This window comes from Gorilla gorilla, chromosome 1 (genome assembly GCF_029281585.2).
Source record: "Gorilla gorilla gorilla isolate KB3781 chromosome 1, NHGRI_mGorGor1-v2.1_pri, whole genome shotgun sequence".
Classification (NCBI taxonomy): Eukaryota; Metazoa; Chordata; class Mammalia; order Primates; family Hominidae; genus Gorilla; species Gorilla gorilla.
In genome coordinates, this window is record NC_073224.2 from 53,520,989 (window position 1) to 53,543,641 (window position 22,653).

General features: G+C 50.4%; 1 protein-coding gene across 2 annotated transcripts; it reads left to right on the forward strand.

Annotated features, from left to right (window-relative positions):
- Positions 1-3,427: 3,427 nt before the first annotated feature.
- CHIT1 (chitinase 1) lies at positions 3,428-20,253 on the forward strand. 2 transcript variants are annotated; one of them, XM_055368684.2, is made up of 11 exons: positions 3,428-3,489; positions 4,532-4,561; positions 7,223-7,424; positions 8,003-8,059; positions 9,442-9,607; positions 9,843-9,967; positions 10,778-10,901; positions 13,235-13,420; positions 13,755-13,868; positions 15,219-15,345; positions 20,033-20,253. In XM_055368684.2, the coding sequence occupies exons 1-11, from the start codon at positions 3,435-3,437 to the stop codon at positions 20,047-20,049; spliced, it is 1,203 nt and encodes a 400-aa protein (XP_055224659.1). In that variant the 5' UTR covers positions 3,428-3,434; the 3' UTR covers positions 20,050-20,253. The 2 variants fall into 2 exon arrangements, with proteins under 2 accessions (XP_055224659.1, XP_004028236.3); XM_004028187.5 differs by lacking the exon at positions 20,033-20,253 and adding an exon at positions 15,951-17,002.
- Positions 20,254-22,653: the final 2,400 nt, after the last annotated feature.

Consider the following 22,653-nt stretch of genomic DNA (forward strand, 5'->3'; position numbering starts at 1 on the left):
TGTAGGACTTGAGGGCCAGGGAGGGCAGCCCCAGGAGGGACACAGTTTAGGAGCAAAGGTGTGGTGGGCTGTTAATTGAAGTTTGCTGAAGGCATCAGAGACCTCTCAGTTCTACACATGGGCAATCTGTACTGGTGGCTGGGACCTGCCTACTTAGATGGGCACTCTGGGTCAGTCCCTGGGGAAGGCTCCTCCCCAGCTTTGGTGGACATGGGCCTGCCTTCTGCTCCCAGGTCTCAGCCTCCAGGCAGGGACTTATTCCTTGAAATCTTGCAATTCAGGTCTGGCCATCAGGTGAGCCCAGGATGTGCCCTACTAGACTGAGGCATACTGTAAAATAAATCCAGGCTGGCAAGGCATTGTATCTCTCTCCTCTCCCTCCAGCCATGTCCAGTGCCCTTTTACCCAGAGCCCCTCAGCAGAGATCACCCCCACCTGCCTACCTCAACCAGTGGTTCTCAACTGACAGGACACAGAGTTTTTAATGATGTCCCACTGTCCCTGCATGTATCGTGGGCAGTTTCCTCACTGAGAGGCTCCATCAGTGAACATCTGGTGTGTTTGTTATAACTTCCTTCCCTTTCTCTCTTTGTCCAGCAACCTACTTGTTCTCAAAGCTCTGTTCAAGCATCACTCCACTGGCTTTCCCACCCCACCCTGGCTGGTGTTTCTCCTTGAGCTCCTTTGCTCCCTGTGCCCCCCTTTATTTACTATGTGTCATTTCTGCTGTATATGGTGTGAGGGGCCCAACTTTGATTCTTTCCAGATTGGTAGACAATTAAGTCATTAGCATTTATAAAACATCTTTTTCTTATTCATTTGAACTGCTACCTTCATTGCACACACCCTCTCCATATATGCTCAGACCTACCTCTGTTTGCCTGTCCTGGTGGCAATTCCATGCTATTTTAATCCCAATGGAATTATAATAAGTTTTGTATAGTGTGTCACCATCATTACTGGTTTTTTATTTTTAGTTGATAAAAATTGACATTTGTTATGATATTGTTTTCCCGTGCAAGAACATGTTCAGATCCTATTGCAAATTTATATCCTGTGGGTAAGTTTTATAGATTCTACTATTAAACTTATTATTGTTATTAAATTTATTTATAAATATTTTATAGATTTTGACACTTCTGTGAATCAGACATTTCCTTCACTTCTATTTCTAATTGGTTATTGCTAATGTAGAGAAAAGCTATTCATTTTTGTACGTTTACCTTAAATCCAGCCATATTACCAAACTCTGTTATTATTTTTGATCTGTTTTTCTAGAAAACCTAAGGACAATAGGGGATGGGGCAGTGTTTGGAGAAACTCAGAACCTGGGCACTGCAGTGCAGGTCCTCCTGGGGACATGAGGCATAGCGAGAAATGCATGAAACAGACAGGTCAGTTGTGTATATGGAGGCGGGGGCGAGATAAGGAGGCCCCTAACTCTCCAGAGAAGCCTCTCCTCCCCAAGGCTCAGGACCTCCCAGTCCTCACTCCTGCATCCCACTCTCACTCCCCCACCACCAAGGAGCCGAGGCACCTCTGCACATCTCAGGTGACCCTGAACAGGCTCTTTTGTAGGATCCGCAAGAGAAAGGGCTGACCACAGCAGAAACAGAAGCCATGACTGCAGCAGGGAAAGGGAGGACTCAGGGCTGGTCCATCTGAGTGCTGAGGTCCAACCCTCTCAGGGGCCTCAAAGAGGTTACTAGAGCCCTCTGACACCCCTAGACCAGACAGAAGTGGCAGCACTTGGCAGAACCAGGAATAATAGCAGCCACCATGGAGTGCGTTCCCAACAGTCCTCTGAGGATTCCCCTTTACAGATGAAGAAACTGGAGTTCAGGGAAATTAAGGAACTCACTTGCGTTTACACAGATAGTAAATGGCAGAGGAGGAATTCAAACCCAGGAACCTAACTCCAGAGCCTGCCACACCCGATATTCCCACGTGGCCATCCAGGCCATTCATGTTAAGCCCACAGGTCAAAGACTGGATCCCCTAGAAACTGCAGAGCTTTCTCAGGGACCCTGGAGTTCATGCATGCACCAGACATTGTCTGCAGACATTACAGTAATATGTACCCACTTGGGTCCTGTGGTGAATTGAATGGTGACCCCCTCCCACCCCCCGCAAAGGATAACTTCACCTGGAATCTCAGAAGGTGACTGTATTTGGAATAGGGGTCTTTGCAAATGTAATGAAGGTAAAGATCTCAAGATGAGATCATCTTGGATTAGAATGTCCTTCTCAGAGACAGAAAGGAGGGGACATACAGAGACACAGCGAGGAAGGGCGTGTAAAAATGGAGGCAGGCAGAGACTGGAATGATGCCGTTGCATGCCCAGGAATGCCAGGAGCCATCAGAAGCTGGAAGCTGCTGGGAAGTATTCGCCCCTGGAGCCTTCGGAGGAAGCATGGCCCTGCCAACACCTTGTTTCCAGGCTTCTGACCTCCAGAACTGTGAAAGAATAAACTTCTGTTGTTTCAAACCACCTGTTTGGTGGCCATTTGTTACAGAAGCTCTGGGAAACTGACACAAATGTCCACCATTCTTCTTTTTTTTTTTTTTTTTTTGACGGAGTTTCACTCTTGTTGCCCAGGCTGGAGTGCAGTGGCGCGATCTCGGCTCACCACAACCTCCGCCTCCTGGGTTCAAGCGATTCTCCTGCCTCAGCCTCCCGAGTAACTGGGATTACAGGCATGTGCCACCATGCCAGGCTAATTTTGTATTTTTAGTAAAGATGGGGTTTCTCCATGTTGGTTAGGCTGGTCTCGAACTCCTGATCTCAGGTGATCTACCTGCCTCGGCCTCTCAAAGTGCTGGGATTACATGTGTAAGCCACCATGCCTGGCCCAAATGTCCACCATTATTATTCTTCATAAGAAACATAGGCATTTCAAGCTATTACCAAACTTATAGTCACTATTTATCATTATCTATTTTTCTCCATCAATGGATATGCAACTATTACTATCATGAAAAATAAATTATATTTGCAACCCCATTATCTTCTAGATGGAGAAACAGTTTGAGAGAGGGCAGTGGAGAAGCAAGAGAGCTGGTCTGGAACCCAGCTGCCTGACTCATGAGTCATTTCTCTTCCTCCAAAGCCCTATTAAGTCTGGGGCTGCTTGTGGTCCTCACCACCTACACAAAGAAAGTCAGGGTCATGCTCATCCATCAGGAGGTTCAGGGCCACTTCCCGCTTTCCTCTGTTTGGCAACACTAAGAGTCACCCTCTGATTGTTCCAGAAAAGCAAGAATTGCTAAAGGCCATTGTGTCAAGTTTGCCCAATTCATGCTGCTTGACATCTTACCCCTCCCCACCCTGCTCCCACCCCCCCAACCCAGTGCCCCTGATTGCAACACTCCTGGCTGGGGTGGGACAGGGTGGCCAGATAAAAGCAGAGCAGGACCTGGAAAGCTGGTTTGTATGGGCTGCAGCCTGCCGCTGAGCTGCATCATGGTGCGGTCTGTGGCCTGGGCAGGTGAGCCGTCGGATAGTGGGCTGGGTCTCGGGAGCTGTGGGGAGGTGGGGATGTGGATGTCCAGGGACCACTTGCTACCATTCGCAAGGAAGCAGGAGGACTCAGGAGAACTTCAGAGGGTCATTTTATCCCTCTCCATGCCTGCAGTCCCTTGATTACCTTTCCTGTGGGCTCCCCCTTAGGCTCTTTCAGCCCAAGAGACTTCGTGTTGCAAGGGAAGGCTTTTCTCAACAGGCTGAAGATGACTTGACTTTCCTCTTTCTGTCCTGAAAGCCCAGAGTCAATGAGGCCCCTGCACTGGGTCTTTGTGTCTTTCCCATGTTCTTAGGTCCCTCCTGTTGGCCTTATCCAAGAAGCGCCCACTGCCAAGAGCCTCTTCTCCAACCTCATATTGTCTGTCCTGCAAGAGGGCAGCCTGGGGCCAAGATCCTGGGCATCCTTGCAAATTTTCGTGGAGGTTCTATTAGGTTGACAGAGAAGTCCAAGGTCACCAGGTGAAAGAGATCTCTTCGAAGGAGTCCTGTCAGGCCCTAGGTCTCCAAGGCTGTGGTTGCCTGCCACAGCCAGGTAGCGGAAAGGCAACAGGAAGCCATAAACGATGGGAGCAGAGGCACAGGCCCTCCCCAGGAGATGAACTCTCCCCATGCAGCCCTTCCAGATTGATTCTTTCTAGCCCCAGAACAGGCTTGTTTCTTGTTCCGAAAGAGAAAGCTATCTCTCTAAATAACTCACAAGTCAGCAGTTTTTCCACAATCTTCCTGAATCCACACTGCCCTTTACTGAGGTATAGAGAGGGGGCAGCCTCAGCCCATGGAACTTTCCATCAGCTTCTAGGACCAACCCAGGCCAGGAAGAGACCCCCGTGGTCTGGCCTGCATGAAGGGATGGGCACAGTGCCCTCCTGGGTCCCTTCTGAAAGGAGAAAGCTTGATTTGTATTAAATCAGCCCTCCCTGACCACCTCCTGTGCTTCCGTAAGCTGTGGGGCCCGGGAAGGTGAGAATGGCAGCATAACCCTGGCCTTCTCTCTTGTGTTGCTCCAGGTTTCATGGTCCTGCTGATGATCCCATGGGGTAAGTGGCCTCCTTCTTGGAGCTAGCTCTTGACTGCCTCAGCCCCTTCCCTGGGCTCTGCTTAATGTCCCAAAACACCTTCCCTGCCAGACCTCCCCAAGAGCTCCAGATTTCAGTGGGGACTCTCTTCCAAAGCTCAGACCCCTGCAAATGTCCCCATCTGCTACCAGCCCTCCCAGGAAGGCTCTTGCCTCCTTATCCATTAGCTGAGCTCCTGCACATCTGTGGGGCCAGCTTGCGCATCAGCCTCTTTCAGGGCTTTCCTTTCCTGGGGTTGCTGGCTCCCTCCTCTGCACTCTGTGCTCTTGCAGCACCTGTGTGTTTTACAGTACAGTACTGCCTCTCATTATTGGCTTAGGTGTCTCTCTGCACCAGTCTCAGACTCCAAGTTGCTGCAGGTAAGGAACCTAAGTCTCATCTGGTTCAGCATCCCCAGCCCCTCAGCTCTGCGAGGACAACACACTTGCTTCTGGTCTGTTGAACTGATCAGATGTGGAGCTTGAGAGAGGCAGGAGGGAGCTCCTTGTTGTGTCAAATGGAAAAGAGACCTGGGGGACCTTCAGCAACTTGAACTCCTGGTCCCCGTCTTGTCCCATCCCATTCCCTGGGCATCAGTGGCCTGGGAATGCTGGCCTCTCAGACCTTGTCCTGCGACTGTGCCTCTCACGCTGGGCTGTAGCATTGGAGGTACATTTCCCTCTCAGCCTCGTAGGAGGGAACAGCCGGGGGCACAGAAACAGCAAACATGGGGAAGATGAGAGGTGGAAGATTTCTCAAAAAGCTTTAGTCCAGGCTACTTCTGGGCTTTCTGCAGTATAGTAATAATAGTAGGACTTTGTGTGGACTAAGGGTTAATATACGTGAAGCACCTAGAACAGAACTTCTTCCATGCAGCGTTCCTCCGAGTGTTTTACATGTATTAACTTTAGCCCACACTGGGGTCCTGTGACACACATTGTGGAAGGTCCAATGGTCTCCCCGTTTCACACAGGAGGAAGCTGAGTCACACAGCGAGTAAGTTGCAAAGTTGGGATTTCAACCCAGACACTGACATGCCAGAGTCCCTGCTGTTAACCACTGCACTTTATTTTCTCCATAGTACAGAAATTCATAACAATATTTGATATGCGACAGGAAGAGCTTCCTGGCTCCTTCCTACATGGCCTGGGGGATGAGTTATCTGGGTTCATCCCCTCCTTCCTTTCTTTTCCTTTGGGGAGTTCACCAATTCTCCTGTATCATTGCAGGCTACACCCCAGCCCCACTAGCAAGCTGCACTCCTGGGTGACCTCTGGTTAGAGACAGTGACCACTCCGGGGCCACGTGTATGCCCAGGGTCAGGCCTCCATGCTCTCGGGTTCTAGTTGAGGCCTGCCTGAGCGGTCTCTTCCCAAAACTCTCCTACAGACACTTCACCCCTCCTCTTCCTCGCCCCATCCCTGTCCATGTGGGCATTGGAGGGGGTACAGAGAGACCCTGCTGGGGCAAAGGGAAGTCCCAGGTTCTAGACACCAGCCACAGACACGCTCCAGTCCAAACTCACTGCTCCATCAAGATCTTGGCATAAAATGTTGGCTCATACAAACCACACCATCATAGATTGAGAGACTGGAAGAGACCCCACAGACCACACAATCATTATCAGATGGGGCCGGGATTGAAGACGAGATGGACCCAAAGTCTATTTTTGGCAGATGCTGGAATGAAGACAAGCATTCTTGCTTCCTCGTGTCCTGGTCAACCCTGCACAGGGCTGACCTCAGTGGGGGTCATCACCACCGAGCCCTCACTGGGAATAGACCATCCCACCCCCTGCAAGGTCTTTTCACACACTGTAGGGTACTCTAGAGACAAGTACCCTACGGTGTGTGGGGTACTTAGAGACAAGATGCCTTCTCCTAGATAAAATTAGCTCTTTATTAGAATCTCAGCAGTGATATTGATAAACATAGATTATCTACAAGGGATAACAAGCAAATGCAAATGGCTTTAATGCAAGACTAAAGAAACATAAACCCAGGCCTGTAACTGGGGCCTCATCTCTGCTACTTATCTGTTTGCATTTTAATGAAGTATTCTGAGATATTCCAAACTGTTTTTGAAAGTTCTGCCTGCCTTCCTTCTGCAGATGAGCATGCCATGTCTAATTCCCTCTAGGCCTCATGTTGGGGCTGCCTGGGGCTACCTTCTGTCAGGTTTTGGGGCCTGGAGGGGAGACCCTAACTGGGGATAGGGAGACCTGCCTGCCAGACCCTGATCCTGGGAGCTCGGACTCTGAGACTAGCAACTTTCAAGGATGTCAAGGAGTCGTGAGACTTGGGTCGCAGCACCGCTGCTCTGCCCTCTTAGCAGCCGTGCTGATGAGGACGGGCCCCAAGCTCGTGAGCCTCAACTTGCTTCCCGGGAGAAGAAGGCTTAGAAGATGATGGTCCTGCCCACTCAGTGTTCTGAGGATCCCATGTCCGGCCTCTGAAAATGCTTTCCCAACTGCCAGACTCCACCCACACAAAAGCAAATGCCATTTCTGCCTGTCGGGTCCCTCCACTGACTCCAGGTGTAGAAGAGGGAAGTCCAAGGACATTGCCTACCCCAGACGGAGGGTGACCAGTCCCCAGAAGGCCCTGCTGACAGCTATCCCTTTTCTTTACTCCAACGGGCCAGGCTCTGCTGCAAAACTGGTCTGCTACTTCACCAACTGGGCCCAGTACAGACAGGGAGAGGCTCGCTTCCTGCCCAAGGACGTGGACCCCAGCCTTTGCACCCACCTCATCTACGCCTTCGCTGGCATGACCAACCACCAGCTGAGCACCATTGAGTGGAATGACGAGACTCTCTACCAGGAGTTCAATGGCCTGAAGAAGATGTGAGCCAAAGCAGAGGAGCAGGGTGGGTGGGATGTGGTGGGGTGACAGATAACCTCCTCCCAGAGCCAGACACCTCTCCAGCACTAAGGTCCTGCCACAGACCCACTGTGTGGCTTTGGGCAAGTTGTATCACCTCTCTGGGCTCTCCTGTGCTTAATGAAAGAGGTAGGGTTTGCTTAGGGGATCCCAAAGGTCCCTTCCAGTTTAGGTCTAAGTGTGATCAGGATTGTGAGACTCTTTCTGTCTCCCATGAAGCCCCTTCCTCATTATGAAATTGATCCACCCTTCAGCTCCAGTGTTCTGGGCGCCTTCACAAAGCCTCTTGAGAATCTGCCCCAATCCTTGCTTCCTGAGCCCACACAGTGGTGTCTCCCCAGTTAGACAGGTGGTTCTGTGAGTCAGGAACGTGACTTCCCTTTTCCAATCTACAGCTGTCCCCAGAATGCTTAATACAGTCTCTGCACATAGGCAATTTCACACGTCCCCACCCCTGTTGTTCCTCCCCACTGTAACATCCCTGCCAGGGTGCCCTGGGAACTGGCAGAGTAAATCCTGCTGTGTCTCCTGTCTTTCCCAGGAATCCCAAGCTGAAGACCCTGTTAGCCATCGGAGGCTGGAATTTCGGCACTCAGAAGTTAGTTGACTGTGGTCACCTGTGTGGTAAAGCTCCTGGACGGGAACCTGGTGCACTGGCCAGAGGGAGCCCTGGTCAGGGAATCAGGCCAGGCTGAGGTGTGGTCAGGGGAAAGGGGAGGGGAGCTGAACTCTGAGGGCTGAATTTCCTCCTGGGTTCTTGGCACCCCAGCTGGAGGGCAGCACAGTGAGCTTCGCTCCAGGCTGTTTCAGATCCAGTCTTGCCAGAAGCATAGGTCTAAACACAGCAGAGGGCTCAGACCTGTCCAAGCCTCAGTCTCGTCTTCCATGAAATGAGAAGAGGGAGGGTCCCAACTAATCCTGACAACATGCAGTGTCTATGTTTTCTGAGCTCAGAAATGGGGTACCTTGTCCCAGAAAGAGTGTTTATTCCACTTCTGATTATAAAAGGTAATCTGTGAGATTGAGCCTGGATGCCAAAGTATTGGCATTTGGGGGACATTTTTTTAATGATTTATGGAGAAAATGGAATGGAGTATTTGAAACTTGGTGTTTTCTAGAAAATCCAGAATATAGGGCTCCCAAAGCTCTAAACAGTCTTTCTAAAACTTTTTTGGATCATGAACCCTTTTGGGAATCTGATGAAAGTGATTACTCATCTTCCAAAATAATGCTTATATACAGACTGTTTATTGAAATGCAGGAGTTTTTAGCCTGGTATCCTCGGACTAAATTAATAAAAATAAAATAGGATCAATCTGTAAAGAACTTGAGACCCCCAAGAAGTTCAGGGACTTCCCACTAAAGAAGGAAGATGTGGAGAGGTGGTTCTTGGGGCAGCTTGGGGATTTTGACGAACTCTGGACTAGTAACAGCAATAAAAACACAAAGCACTCTACGGGTGTGAGTTAGAAGAAAGATGACCAGGTTAACTTGCCAGGAAACTAAAACAGTGGGCTCCCCAGGTCTTTACTAACCTTAGTAAAGGAATCAGAGAAATTCTAATTAGAGAAAAATCCTACTTAAAGAAAAACCTTACAAGAGGAATTAGAGAAACTAATTCCTTTTCTTTTTAAACCTCCATTCTGAGGGTGTCAACTAGTTCTGGTTTGGGGTGGGACAATTCAGGGGCTTGGAGGAAGCCTCTGGAGGGAATTTTGGGAAAGGCTCCTAGGGTGTCCATGTGCCCCTGGTGATGTCGATGTTCGGGGGTAGAAAGTGCTCTGGATGGTCCCCTTTCCTCAACCCGGACCATAACTCACCAGCAAATATCCCTGCAACCTCTGAAGCAGCCCTCCCAGTGCCCCTCCCAGCCCAGACACAGAGACGCACTGTCCTGAGTGTTTTCTCGCCTGCTTCTGAGTAAGAGTGGCCTCCTGTCTGGTCCAAGGCCGGCCCTTACTCCCCTTCATCACCTCACAGGTTCACAGATATGGTAGCCACGGCCAACAACCGTCAGACCTTTGTCAACTCGGCCATCAGGTTTCTGCGCAAATACAGCTTTGACGGGCTTGACCTTGACTGGGAGTACCCAGGAAGCCGGGGGAGCCCTGCCGTAGACAAGGAGCGCTTCATAGCCCTGGTACAGGTATGGCTGGGCGGGGCGGGGATCACCAGTCTGTGCAGGGACCCAGAGCTGGAACCCCCACAGCACATGTGGGGGCTGCTCTGCCCCCAGAGCCAGCTGCTTCACGTATCTGCGTGGCACAGATCAGCCCTGTGGCCAGCTCTCAGACTTCTACAAGTGAACATCTACCTGGGGCTCACAGGGGCTGCCTGCCTGGTGAGCACCCCTGTGTTGACTCTGAGCTCCACTCCCACAGGACTTGGCCAATGCCTTCCAGCAGGAAGCCCAGACCTCAGGGAAGGAACGCCTTCTTCTGAGTGCAGCGGTTCCAGCTGGGCAGACCTATGTGGATGCTGGATACGAGGTGGACAAAATCGCCCAGTGAGTCTCAGGCAGATGGCTTGGAGCTGTGCTCTCTGAGGGAAGAGAGGCCGAGGGCAGACTGAGCTTTCCCATGGGTAGAGCAGGTGTTCATCTACAAGGCATTTGGAAAGTCCCATCCTTACACCAGAACAAAAGCAGAAAATTCCCTGCTTTTGTACTCAGGGTAAAACTAAGACACATCCAGAAAGGCTTTGCTCAGTGTCCACTGCTGCCCTGTTCCAGATCCTTCATTTTGGATCTCTGTCCTCTCCCTTGGGAACTCATTCTTAAGGTGAAAATGCCTCTGAGCGGGTAGTGAAGCCATTGTCTTCAAGAAAATGGGTTTTCTGGATCCTTGCTCCTCAAAGTACAGCGTGTGGACTCGCCGCCCTCATTAAAACCAGGTGCTCATTAGAATTATGGACTCTCAGGCCCCACCCCAGGCCTTCTGAAGAACCTTCATTTTAGTGAGATTCCCAGGTGATCTGTGTGCACACTGAAGTGGGAGAAACCCTGAGATAGAGTTCCCTCCAGAATAGCAATGTAGCAGGAGTTTTCTTGAGTGGAATAGGGAGGGCCTGGGGGTGCTGAGGGGACAGTGGGGTGAAGGTGACAATTTTGAATGAGAATGAGAATGGCCTTCATAAGGGGGCTGGCTGGGACTGCTGTCTGGGTCACCTTCTGCAGAGCCAGGTGAGCCTGCCACCTTTGCCTCTGACCCCAGTGGTTCCTCCCTAGGCCATGCACTGAGGGGGTAGGAGTGAGAAAGAAGGGCTACCCCCACCCCCAATCCCTTGTTTCTCACCTCCTCTTCCATGCCTCCTGCAGGAACCTGGATTTTGTCAACCTTATGGCCTACGACTTCCATGGCTCTTGGGAGAAGGTCACGGGACATAACAGCCCCCTCTACAAGAGGCAAGAGGAGAGTGGTGCAGCAGCCAGCCTCAACGTGGTACGTGTGGCAGGAGGGCTGAGGCAGGACTCCCCTGTCCAGCAGGCCCTGTTTGGTGGCTTCTTTTGAGCCCCGAGGCCCTCATGGGAAAAAAGACACAGGGCCCTGAGAAACAAGAAGCTTTTTTGTTTCTTTGCTTGCTTGTTTTGTTCTATTTTCCTGGTCCATGCCCCTGCTGAGGGGAAACCTCACTTCTGTGGAGCATCTTGGCTGATGGTAGATGCAGCAAATCAGTTTGATGACAAACAAGTGACCAATGGGGAAGCCCACTTTGAGCTTGAGTCTCCAGCCAGCAGGCCTGCTGCTTCCCTCACACACCCCCACCCCATTTCCTTCAAGACAGTGGGCAGACTTGTGCTCCATGGTCACACTGGTTGACCTTCTGGAAGGTGCTTTCAGGGACAGGAGCTTTCCCAAGTTGATAACATCTCTGCAGATGTCACTCAGGGTGGAAGTACCCCCAGCACCTGCAAAGGGCAGGCTTGGTTTTTAGACTAGGGTAGGTTGGGGTTTCCTAACTTTTCCTCATTGAGCAATCAAGACACTTTTAATTTTTTTTAATTTTATTTATTTATTCTTAAGAGACAGAATCTTGCTCTGTCACCAAGGAGGGTATGCAGTGGCATGATCATAGCTCACTGCAGCTTCATCCTCCCAGGCTTAAGCGATCCTCCTGCCCCAGCCTCCTGAGTAACTGGGATCACTATGACCAGCTAATTTTTTTTAAGTTTGTAGAGATGGAGTCTTGCTATATTGCCCAGGATGGTCTCAAACTCCTGCCCTCAATCAATCCTCCTGGCTCAGCCTTCCAAAGTGTTGGAATTATAGGCACAAGCCAACATGCCCAGCCTAGATCCTTTTTATAAGCCCTCTATATATCTTAAAATATAGAGAGGGTTTATAAAACCCTGCAGAGAGGGCTTATAATAACTACATTATTTTTCTTTCTAAAAACAAGCAAAACCAAACAACAAAGAAAAAGCCCTAAATTAAAATGCTTTTTACTTTTGGAGAGCCCACATCTCTGTATGTCAGCTGGAGTGGGACATCTTTGATTTTCTGGCTCTTTCATGAATAAAGAGCACCTCTTTGAGCCAGTGAGCCAGGCACCCACATTTCACACTGAGCCTGGCCTCTCCATCCCCGTCTGGAAGACTGTGTGAGTTTTGGAGGAAGCTGTATCCCTGTGCCGGTGGGGAGACACAGAGAGAAATTTAGCTGAGAGGTGAGTGGGGTTGGAGTCCCTCCAGCACCCTGCTTTCCACACTGTGTACCTTGAATCCACCAAGGAATGGAAGCCATCTTATTCCTACAAAGAGGCCTTCTACTCACCACACAGTGTGCCTGGGGACAGGTTCTAACCAGATGGGTGACTTTTCCCAACTTGCACAGAAGTGCTATAACAGATCAGGAGAAGCCCCGACTTCTGCCTTCAGAAAGCACCCATCTGATCAAAGATAAGTTGTATAGATGGACAAAAAGAAATATATTTAAATAAATGTAGTGAAAGCTGTTCTTTACCTAAGTGCTAAGTGGGCTCAGAGTAACTAGACCTGACAAAACTAGGGCAGCTTCTGGGGGAAAGTGAACCATACTCTTGGCTTAAGGAATGAGGCTTCATTATTCATTAATTTATCATACTCATATCGGGTACCTCCTCCCGTCACAGGCCTGGGGGTGTTACACCAAGTAATACATAATCAGGGGAAGGCCTTATTCAAAGGTGGGTAAGGAAGCCTTTGTTCTATCTGAGCATCAGGTGTCATTCTAGGCACTGGGGATACAGAGATAAATAAAGCAGACCCAATTCCCTGCTTTTGTACTCAGGGTAAAACTAAGACGACAATCATGATAACGATGATGACCATAGCGACCCTTTATTGTGTTGTGCTGACCTTTTACATGCATTATAACCTTTAATTCTCACAATGCCCTAATTTCCATGTTACAGACAGAACACCAAGGTTCAGTGAGGTTAAATAAGCTGCTGGGTAAGGCAGGGATCTGTGTCTGCCTTGTTCACTGATGTGTCTGAAGCACCATGGACAGCGCCTGGCACACAGTGGGCCATCAGTACACATTTGTTCAGTGAATGGTTGTCTGCGTCTGAAGCCCACGCTCTCTGGTTATCATGCCATGGGCCTTCTTCACTGGGGTCACAGGTCCAAGGCAGGCTCTAAAGAAGATGGGGTAGGGCTGGAATCCTAACAAAGGCCCACAGAGCTCCAGCTGAGGAGCCCCTGCCCTCCTAGCTCTGCCTCTGAATCCTCCAGACTTAGATAATCAGAACCAGGCTGAGGGCTGAGAAAATTAACCCTGCCCTCTTCCACCAGGATGCTGCTGTGCAACAGTGGCTGCAGAAGGGGACCCCTGCCAGCAAGCTGATCCTTGGCATGCCTACCTACGGACGCTCCTTCACCCTGGCCTCCTCATCAGACACCAGAGTGGGGGCCCCAGCCACAGGGTCTGGCACTCCCGGCCCCTTCACCAAGGAAGGAGGGATGCTGGCCTACTATGAGGTAGGAAAACCCATAACCACCCTGGGTATTGTGAGGGTCAGGAGGTGCCTGAGAGAGCAGAGGTTTCCTTCTCCCACCGTTTCTGAGTAAGGATGCCAGGTGCGGAGAATTCCGGCCACGTAAATTCCGTCTCATCCATGCCATCTTGAATTTATCCTTAAGCCCAGGTGCCTCAAGCTGAGTCCAGCATTCTAGGTCACTGCAAAGAACCTCCTGATTCTCCAGGCTTCCTCAGACAGGAATTTTCCAATCTCTAGTCTCCTCCTGGTGAGGAAGGGAAGGTGCCTGCAAGAGCCTCCCTCCTCCTCCCCAGTGCTGCCTTCTGCTCCCACAGGTCTGCTCCTGGAAGGGGGCCACCAAACAGAGAATCCAGGACCAGAAGGTGCCCTACATCTTCCGGGACAACCAGTGGGTGGGCTTTGATGATGTGGAGAGCTTCAAAACCAAGGTGAGGCCCAGCTCTGCTGGCAGAGGGGTGGTCCTAGTGAACAAGTCCTGTCAATGACATGGAATGAGGACAGTTCAGGACCTCAAGGGTGAGTCTCCTTTAAATGTCCCAACATTTCATAAATCTCCATGTGATAGTATTTTGTACCTTTACTACCTATGGACTCAGAAAAGACAAAATGACAAAAAATTGCTCTACATTTAGTAGCACTCTGGAAAGTATTTCTATTTTATTAAATACCATACAAATTCTACAGACATATGAAGAGGAGAAATACACATGGTGAGACATATAGCTTTCTTCAGCCCATTGGCAATACCTGGTGCATGTCCAAATTACAGACCTTTTGCTTTACTTGTAGGGCCCCCTTCTCCTGCCCAATATTGGTGCATTTACTTGGTTTCATGCCATTTTCTCCTGTGAAACTGTTAGCTCCTGAAGACGGATGCTTCACTAGTTTATCTGTACATCCCACATCAACTATCATGTGTGGCTGACAGCGGCAGCTTCTAGAGGTGGACAATTGCAGGGGGGCACGATCCTGGCTGGGGAGATGGGAGAAGGGGTCACGGTGGAAGGGTATTTCAGATAAGTCCTAAAGCATAGAAGGTGGCCATTCTTAGGGGTGAGGGAGCGGGCAACTGCACAAGCAAAGACGCGGGTGCGGAGAAAGTAGAGGCTGGACTCTGAGAACAAAGTGTAGGCCCACATAGCTGGACCCCCAAGCAGGGCAGGTAGAGGAAGGGAGCTAGCTGAAAGGGAGGCTGGGGCCAGCAAGGGATCAAGCACCATGGCCCCCTGGCAGGGTTAGAGGACAGAGAATCCCACTCTGAGGGAACACACAGTCATACCCTCAGGAAGCCTCAGGAATCTGGTGGAGGGAAGATGGCTCTCAGGGAAGACAAAGACATGAAGACAGAGAAGCAAGCCTTGATTGAGATCTTTTGGAAATCTGAGTTGTTCCCTATGGTAACTGGACTTACCTTGACCTTGACCTTGACCGGCATACAATACCCTTAAATAAAGCAGCTCAACCCACACATGACCAAGCTGTGAAGGGTTCCCACTTAGGGAGGTGCACACAACTGACACTATTCCTCCCAACTGCACCCACCCCACCCCAGGTCATGCTTACATTAAGACAAGGAGACTGCAAAATGACTGATGTCCTAGCAGCATGAGGACTCAGCATCCAGGCTCCCAGCCCAAGGCTGTCTCCAGAATCTACAGCCACTCACAGGCCTGAGGCTGCTGGAGAAAAAAGGGCCCTGTCCAGATGAGGTAGCCAGGCTCTGGGGTGGCTGGGTCAGGCTTCCCCGGGCTCCTCCACTGCATCCCCTCCCTGCACAGGTCAGCTATCTGAAGCAGAAGGGACTGGGCGGGGCCATGGTCTGGGCACTGGACTTAGATGACTTTGCCGGCTTCTCCTGCAACCAGGGCCGATACCCCCTCATCCAGACACTGCGGCAGGAACTGAGTAAGTAAGGGGCCCAGGGCCAGTGGCGGAATTTGGAGGTGGGGTACAAACACAGCTCCATGCATCCAATGAACTGTAGGTCCCGCGTCCTTCTGAGGAAATGACTTTGCCCCAATACTGTAATTTCCCAAGCTTCATGTACCAGCAGGAGCTAAGGAAACTGTCAAAACAATTTTCCTTTTTGCGGTCTTTCTCTTCCTGGTTGTAGCAATGCCTGCCCAGGGTTGTTGTAACTGTGGCTTCCCTCCAGAGGGCCCCCAGACTGGGAGCAGCACCTTGTTCCTCTCTTACCTGGGAGAAAGCCTCCCCTTAGCCTGCAGCGTGGCACCCCCACCTGCCCTCAGCAGTATATGGTTGTGCTTGCAGATGGGTAAAGCCTTAACTGCCTGTCACATGTGAGGCCAGGTGTTGTCTGTGGCACTGTGCTTCAGCTGTAGGTATGGCTGTTGTCTGGCTGTTCTCTGCCTGGGGTATCTGGCTGAACTCAGCCTGTAGGGCATGTGGTGCTGGGCTGCTGCCAGCCAATGGTTGCTGCCTGTGTGCTCTGCCTGTGGGTTTGGGGTCTCTTGGGGGGAGCCTTGGTTGAATCTTCACTGTCTTCCCAGGTCTTCCATACGTGCCTTCAGGCACCCCAGAGCTTGAAGTTCCAAAACCAGGTCAGCCCTCTGAACCTGAGCATGGTCCCAGCCCTGGACAAGACACGTTCTGCCAGGGCAAAGCTGATGGGCTCTATCCCAATCCTCGGGAACGGTCCAGCTTCTACAGCTGTGCAGGGGGGCGGCTGTTCCAGCAAAGCTGCCCGACAGGCCTGGTGTTCAGCAGCTCCTGCAAATGCTGCACCTGGAATTGAGTCGCTAAAGCCCCTCCAGTCCCAGCTTTGAGGCTGGGCCCAGGATCACTCTACAGCCTGCCTCCTGGGTTTTCCCTGGGGGGCTGCGATCTGGCTCCTGCAGGCCTTTCTGTGGTCTTCCTTTATCCAGGCTTTCTGCTCTCAGCCTTGCCTTCCTTTTTTCTGGGTCTCCTGGGCTGCCCCTTTCACTTGCAAAATAAATCTTTGGTTTGTGCCCCTCTTCCCAAAGATGTGGTGACTTAAGAGGCTCTCTAAGCACACTGTTGACTCCAAAACATCCACAGGTCAGAGCCAGTTGGGAAGGTGGTCCCTGCAGGATGTGCCAGGCCCTGTGGCAGGTCTTGCCTCATGAGTCCATATGCCAGTGGGCAGTTTCCAGTACACAGGTGATGGCAGCCAGAGCGCGGCCCCAAGTGCAACACGTTCTTTGGTTATTGGCTCAGAAGCCTGGAAACAGGAGCTTCTGCGGACCTTCACGCACGTGTTATTCCCAAATGCCACTAGATGGCAGCAGAGAAGAACTTTTCCCTGATTTAAGCGCTCTGCGAGCAGCCACTCAGCATTACACTAAGAATTCAGACCCCTGGTACTCAGGGGTCTTCGAGATAAATCCTGTTCGGGCCCTTTGCAGGCCATATCTCACCTACTGCCCCCGTTCACCAGATGAAGAAGGAACAATGATTATTCTCACTTTGTAGGCATTTAAACTGAAGACTGCTTCTAACCAATTCTGAGTCCAGAACCAAGGCCTGAAATGGGCCAGAGAGCATGCACACGGTGTCCTGGTTAAATAAAGTCATCCCAACATTCCTGGCTGCTTTGGGCTGCACCTTGGTCATTCTGTTTGAAGAAAATCTGCACAAAGCCTAATGGTCCAGCCTGTTATTCACTCCAAGCTGGTTTCTGGGTGGGACTTAAGAAGGCAGCTGGGGATTGGGACAGGTGAGATGAGGGGGAGGCAGCTTGGCCCCCCATGTGAGTAAACCCAGCACCAGAGCGCAGGAACAGTGTCCCCGTCACTCCGGCAGCCTGCCTGTCCATGGGCATTTTGAAACCTGCTCTCCTCAGTCCAGAGCACAAGCTGCTTGAGCACGTGCTCCGCCCCCTGAGGTCTCAATTGAGGGATACGCCAACCACATCCCAACGAGCTGTTAGGAGTGGAGTCCAGGTGCAGGGGTGACTTCTGGCCTGCTGCACTCCAGCTGTGTGACTTCAGGCAAAGAAGCAGAGCCTCAGTCCTCTGCTGTAGGTTGGAAGAAATGTGAGGAGTCAGTCAAGTCGTGCACGCCTGCCCTATGATCAGTGCTCATTCCCTCCCTCCCTCTTCCCTTCTCAGCCCTTTCTTCAACTTCTGTGAGCTGGGTATGCCAAGGATTTAGCAAAAACTGTAGTCTCCTTTTAGCAGAATGCGCCCTCCTACAAGCATCCAAATAACCAAAGTCCTCCCTGAGTACGCAGTCTTACACCTGCACTACTGTTACCCTCAGGAAAGCGTTAGCCACAGCCTCTCTCTGGTCTTCACATCCACCCTGCTCCTCTACAAACTCATGGCCACTCCCTCAGCTAGAACCAGCATCATCTCATACCTGGACCCACCTTCTATCTGGCCTCCCTGCTTCCTGCCCACCCCCTCTTCCAGTCAGCCAGCACATCGCAACCAGTTTAATCTTTCTAAAATAGAGATCTAAGCCTGTCAGTTCCCCTGCTTAAAAACTAAGCAAGGGAAGTGACAGGCTTCCCCTGCCCAAAGGAGAAAGTCCCCACCCATCAGCACGGGGTTGAGACACTTTATCAGGCCTTCGTGTCTTCTCCGGTCACTTCTCCTGCAGTCCCCACCCCAGTTCAGTTGCTGGGTACCCCTGATGTCAGCATTAACCTCAATCATCATGCCAGCTCCTCATGTGGGACTCCCACAGCCTCTGTCACCCGGCTAGCTCAGGCCCATGCCATTTTCTGAATGAATCCTGTCTAGGACAGGAAAAATGAGAGTTCTCTAAAAGCCATTTGTGTTCAGATTGTCTCTGTTTGTTTTTGTTTTGTTTTGTTTTTGTTTGTTTGTTTTGTTTTTGTTTTTTGGGTTTTGGTTTTTTTCTTTTTTTTTGAGACAGAGTCTTGCTCTGTTGCCCAGGTTGGAGTGCAGTGGCGTGATCTCGGCTTAGTACAACCTCCACCTCCTGGGTTCAAGCGATTCTCCCGCTTCAGCCTCCCGAGGAGCTGGGACTACAGGCACCTTCCACCACACCAGGCTAATTTTTGTATTTTTAGTAGAGACGGGGTTGCTGTTGTTTGCTTGAGACAAGGTCTCTCTCTGTCACCCAAGCTGGAGTGCAGAGGCACAATCACAGCTCACTGCAGCCTTGACCTCCTGGGCTCAGGTGATCCTCCCACCTCAGCCTCCCAGGTAGCTGGGACTACAGGTACACACCACCATGCCCTGCTAAATTTTGTATTTTATGTAGAGACAGGGTTTTGTCATGTTACGCAAGCTGGTCTCCAACTCCTGGGCTCAAGTGATCCTCCTGCCTTGGCCTCCCAAAGTGTTGGGATTACAGGTGTAAGCCATTGTTCCCAGCCAGATTGTCTCTTTTGACTCCACCTTGGCCTTGAAGCCCCATGTGGCTGGAGTCTTCCTGCTGCTGCTGAGTTTCTCAGCACACACCAAGTGTCCATGCAGGCCTGGTGTCCAGCTGGACACAGCAGGGACAAGAGCCGGGGCTTTACTTTCCTGAGGCTAACATTCTGTTTGGGGAGGCAGACAGTGAACAAACGTGCACATAAGACCTTTCCAGGCAATAATGAGTGCTGAAAGGAAACAAGATATGGCTAGAGAGTGAAGGATGGGGGTGAGGGGACTGCTGTGCACAGTGTGGTCACAGAAGGCTCAGTAAAGGCCACATTTGAGATGAGATCCCAAGTCTAAGGAAGATTTGCCCATGCACTTTTGAGATCCACAGTCCTCAGGGGTAAATCTGGGTGCAATTCTTCCCTGGCTGCCTTTGTTAACCCAGCTTATAGGACAGGGTCCTGCCTTGGTCCCCTCTTCTAAATGTCCCCAAGAGGCCCTGCCTTGGCCCCATTTCTCCCCTGGCACAGGTGCCTCGTGTAGGCCCTTAGTCTGATGGCGGTGATCATGGCCCCATGGACAAGTCCTCCAGAGCAGTGACTGCTCCCCTATCCTTTATGTCAACTGTCACCTCAATCCCCACTTGCCTGGTGGCCTTTTAGTTAATACCGACTGAGGTTAGGGCTCCCGGCCACTGCCCCAACCTGTGGACTGTACCTTCAGAGTCAACCTTTGGTGACTGCCCCAGCCTCTGTCATGCCCTTATGCCCAGTGCATGGTCCATGTGCATGGTCCAGTACAACACCCTCCCTCTCCTCTGCCCCAGGTTGCTGCCAGGAAAGCACCCTTGGTGTCCCATATCCAGTGTGGTGACCTGTATCCCAGGGGACCATCGGGAGTCTCCAAACAAGCCATGCCTTCCTCCAGCGCATCTCCACCTGTGCTTCACTTCTGCCTGTGCCATCCCTCCTTTCCCCACCAGGCCACTGACAGTCACCCTGAGACAGTCAGCTCCTGGGTTACTCCTGCAGGAAACATCCTCGGGTGCCCTGGACATCAGTGACTGCCTCCCTGCCACCCTAGACCACTGGGCCACCACACTGACATATGCTGCCACCGTAATCTGTGTGGATGTTAGACTCCTCCCCTAGGTTCCGAGCTCCTAAGGTCAAGCACAATGTCTTAAGTGGTCCTCTCCAACCATGACACATGTTTGAGGCTCAGTAAATATTGAACCATATAGTTTCTGACTGTTTTTCTTCTTTTACCTTCAGGTGCAGAAATCACTTAGAGGATTTCCAGACTGAAGTGCTATTTCATGACAAGAGCACTACTCTCCCAAGCCCTTCTATTGAATACCACTGACTCTTTTAATATTAGTGTCCAGCCATTAGTCCTGCCCATCAAAGGGACAGGGGAATTAACATTAGTTGCATGACCAGAGACCATACTAAGCATGTATTAGACATCCAATAAATAGTTACTGAATTAATAGTAAGTGAATTAACCTGTGTGGTTTAATCCTCACGGTACCCCTGCAAAGGACGTGTCATTTTCTGTTTCCCTTGGGTTACACAAGCAGTATGTGGCAAAGCTGCAATTAATTAGCTGATTAATTAATTATTGAGACAGAGTCATTCTGTCACCCAGGCTGGAGTGCAGTGGTGCAATCTTGGCTCACTGCAGCCTCCGTCTCCTGGGTTCAAGTGATTCTCGTCCCTCAGCCTCCCAAGGAGCTGGGATTAAAGGCGCATGTCACCACACCCAGCTAAATTTTTTGGTATTTTTAGTAGAGATGGGGTTTCACTATGTTGGCCAGGCTGGTCTCGAACTCCTGACCTCAAGTGATCTGCCCACCTCAGCTTCCCAAAGTGCTGGGATTACAGGTGTGAGCCACCACGCCTGGCCTAAAACTGCAATTTAGATGCCAGTCTAGATGAGACCCAGAGCCCAAGTTTGCTTTCTAGAACACTGCTGTCTTTTCCTCCCCCAAGTTAAAATCATATGCATTTCTTTTATCTCCTCGCCCTGCTATTTGGTGTCTAGACCTCAGAGGTTATGAGTATTGGGCACTTCTTCTGTGTCCAGCCATACACTAATGTTCAGGTCCATTTATCTCTGCTGTCAATCCCGTGGGATCACAGGTGCAGAAACCACGGTGTCCAAGTCAAGCCAGCAGTGGAGTCAGGGCCTGACCCAGGCCCACCCATGTCTTTGGTTGCTCTCCCCAGTGCACCCTCCTTCATGCCTCAGCTCTTGTCCTCTACAATATCTGATTTTATGGTTTACCTAAGTATGAAATCTTAATGATGCTTAAAACAATAAGCATTGCCTGAGCACTTGCCATGTGGCAGGAGCTGTGCTAGGGCCTAAGGGAAATGCAGAAATGAACCCTGCCCTCATGGTGTTTCCAGTTGGTGGGACTGTTGGTGGGGGGTCTCCAGGATCAGCTTAGTACCAAGGGTCAAAAGATCAACCCAGCTGGTGCAGTGGCTCATGCCTGTAATCCCAGCACTTTGGGAGGCTGAGGCGGGCAGATCACGAGGTCAGGAGTTCAAGATCAGCCTTAGCAACATGGTGAAACCTTGTCTCTACTAAAAATACAAAAATTAGCTGGGCATGGTGGCAGACACCTGTAATCCCAGCTACTCAGGAAGCTGAGGCAGGAGAATCGCTTGAAACCGGGAGGCGGAGGTTGCAGTGAGCCGAGACTGCACCACTGCACACTCCAGCCTGGGTGATAGAGTGAGACTCCATCTCAAAAACAAAACAAAACAAAACAAAACAAAATCAACCCAGAGAGAAGGTACAGGTACTTCATGACTGATGCTGTTTGGAGCTGCAGGCTCATGGGGATAATAAAAAACAGGCCAAGCCTGGCTTTATTCTTGTTTTTTAAAAATTCTCTGCATACAAGCCATTCTTACTGCGTCCACCTAGGGTGAACTTCTTGTTCTCATTGCCCAAGACAATCTGACATATGAAGTTTGAGCATCTACTGCAAAGCAAATACCACTTTTTATAACAAGACTTTCTCTCTGTTCCCACCAGACTGCCCTGTCAGCCCCACACACCTTAATTATAAACTAGGTCATGTAAGCTTGCATGGCCTTTGAAGACAGGCACAAATGCTGCTTGAACTGTTACAGTGTGTTTGACATTGAGCAATACAGTTTGAAAGGAATTTGGGGCTATTTACTTTTTGGTGGCTTAACCCACTAATGTCTGGCCACCTTCCTTAACGGTGATGACCACTCTTCGCCCATAAAAAAGAGGCCCCTGTATTCTTCTCTCTCATAGCATTCATTGTTACATCTGACACACCTGCTGGAACCCCAGGCAAATTTGACTCCCCCCTTAGCTGGTCAGATCGGGGACCAAACTGTCCATCACACCCTACCTGGAGCAGTGAGAGCTGAAACTCTTTATCATTTTAATTTTGTCTCCATTGTAAAATATATCACATTATACCAAATAGTGTTCAAAACATATATGTTCAGGAACTTTTACGAATCCCTCACCCAGGTAAGGAAACAACATTAGCAGCATCTGATGAACAGTGACTGATGTGCCCCTCCCTAATCCCATAGCCCTCTAACTAGATTTTGGTTATTCCTTTTCTTGTTTTTCTTGTAGTTTTACCAGCTAGGTGTGCATTTTTAAATAAAGTTGTTTAGTTTGCACTGGTTTTGAAACTTACATAAATGGAATCACACCGTATGGTATCTTCTGTGGCCCAATGCTCCGCATGACTGTAACTCATTTTCACTACTGTATAGTATTCCATCATAAGAGTATGCCATGACTTACATATTTCACTGTCAACAGGCATTTGGGTTGTTTCTAGATTGTGGCCAATGTGGACAATATTGCTATAAACACTCTTGAGCATGTC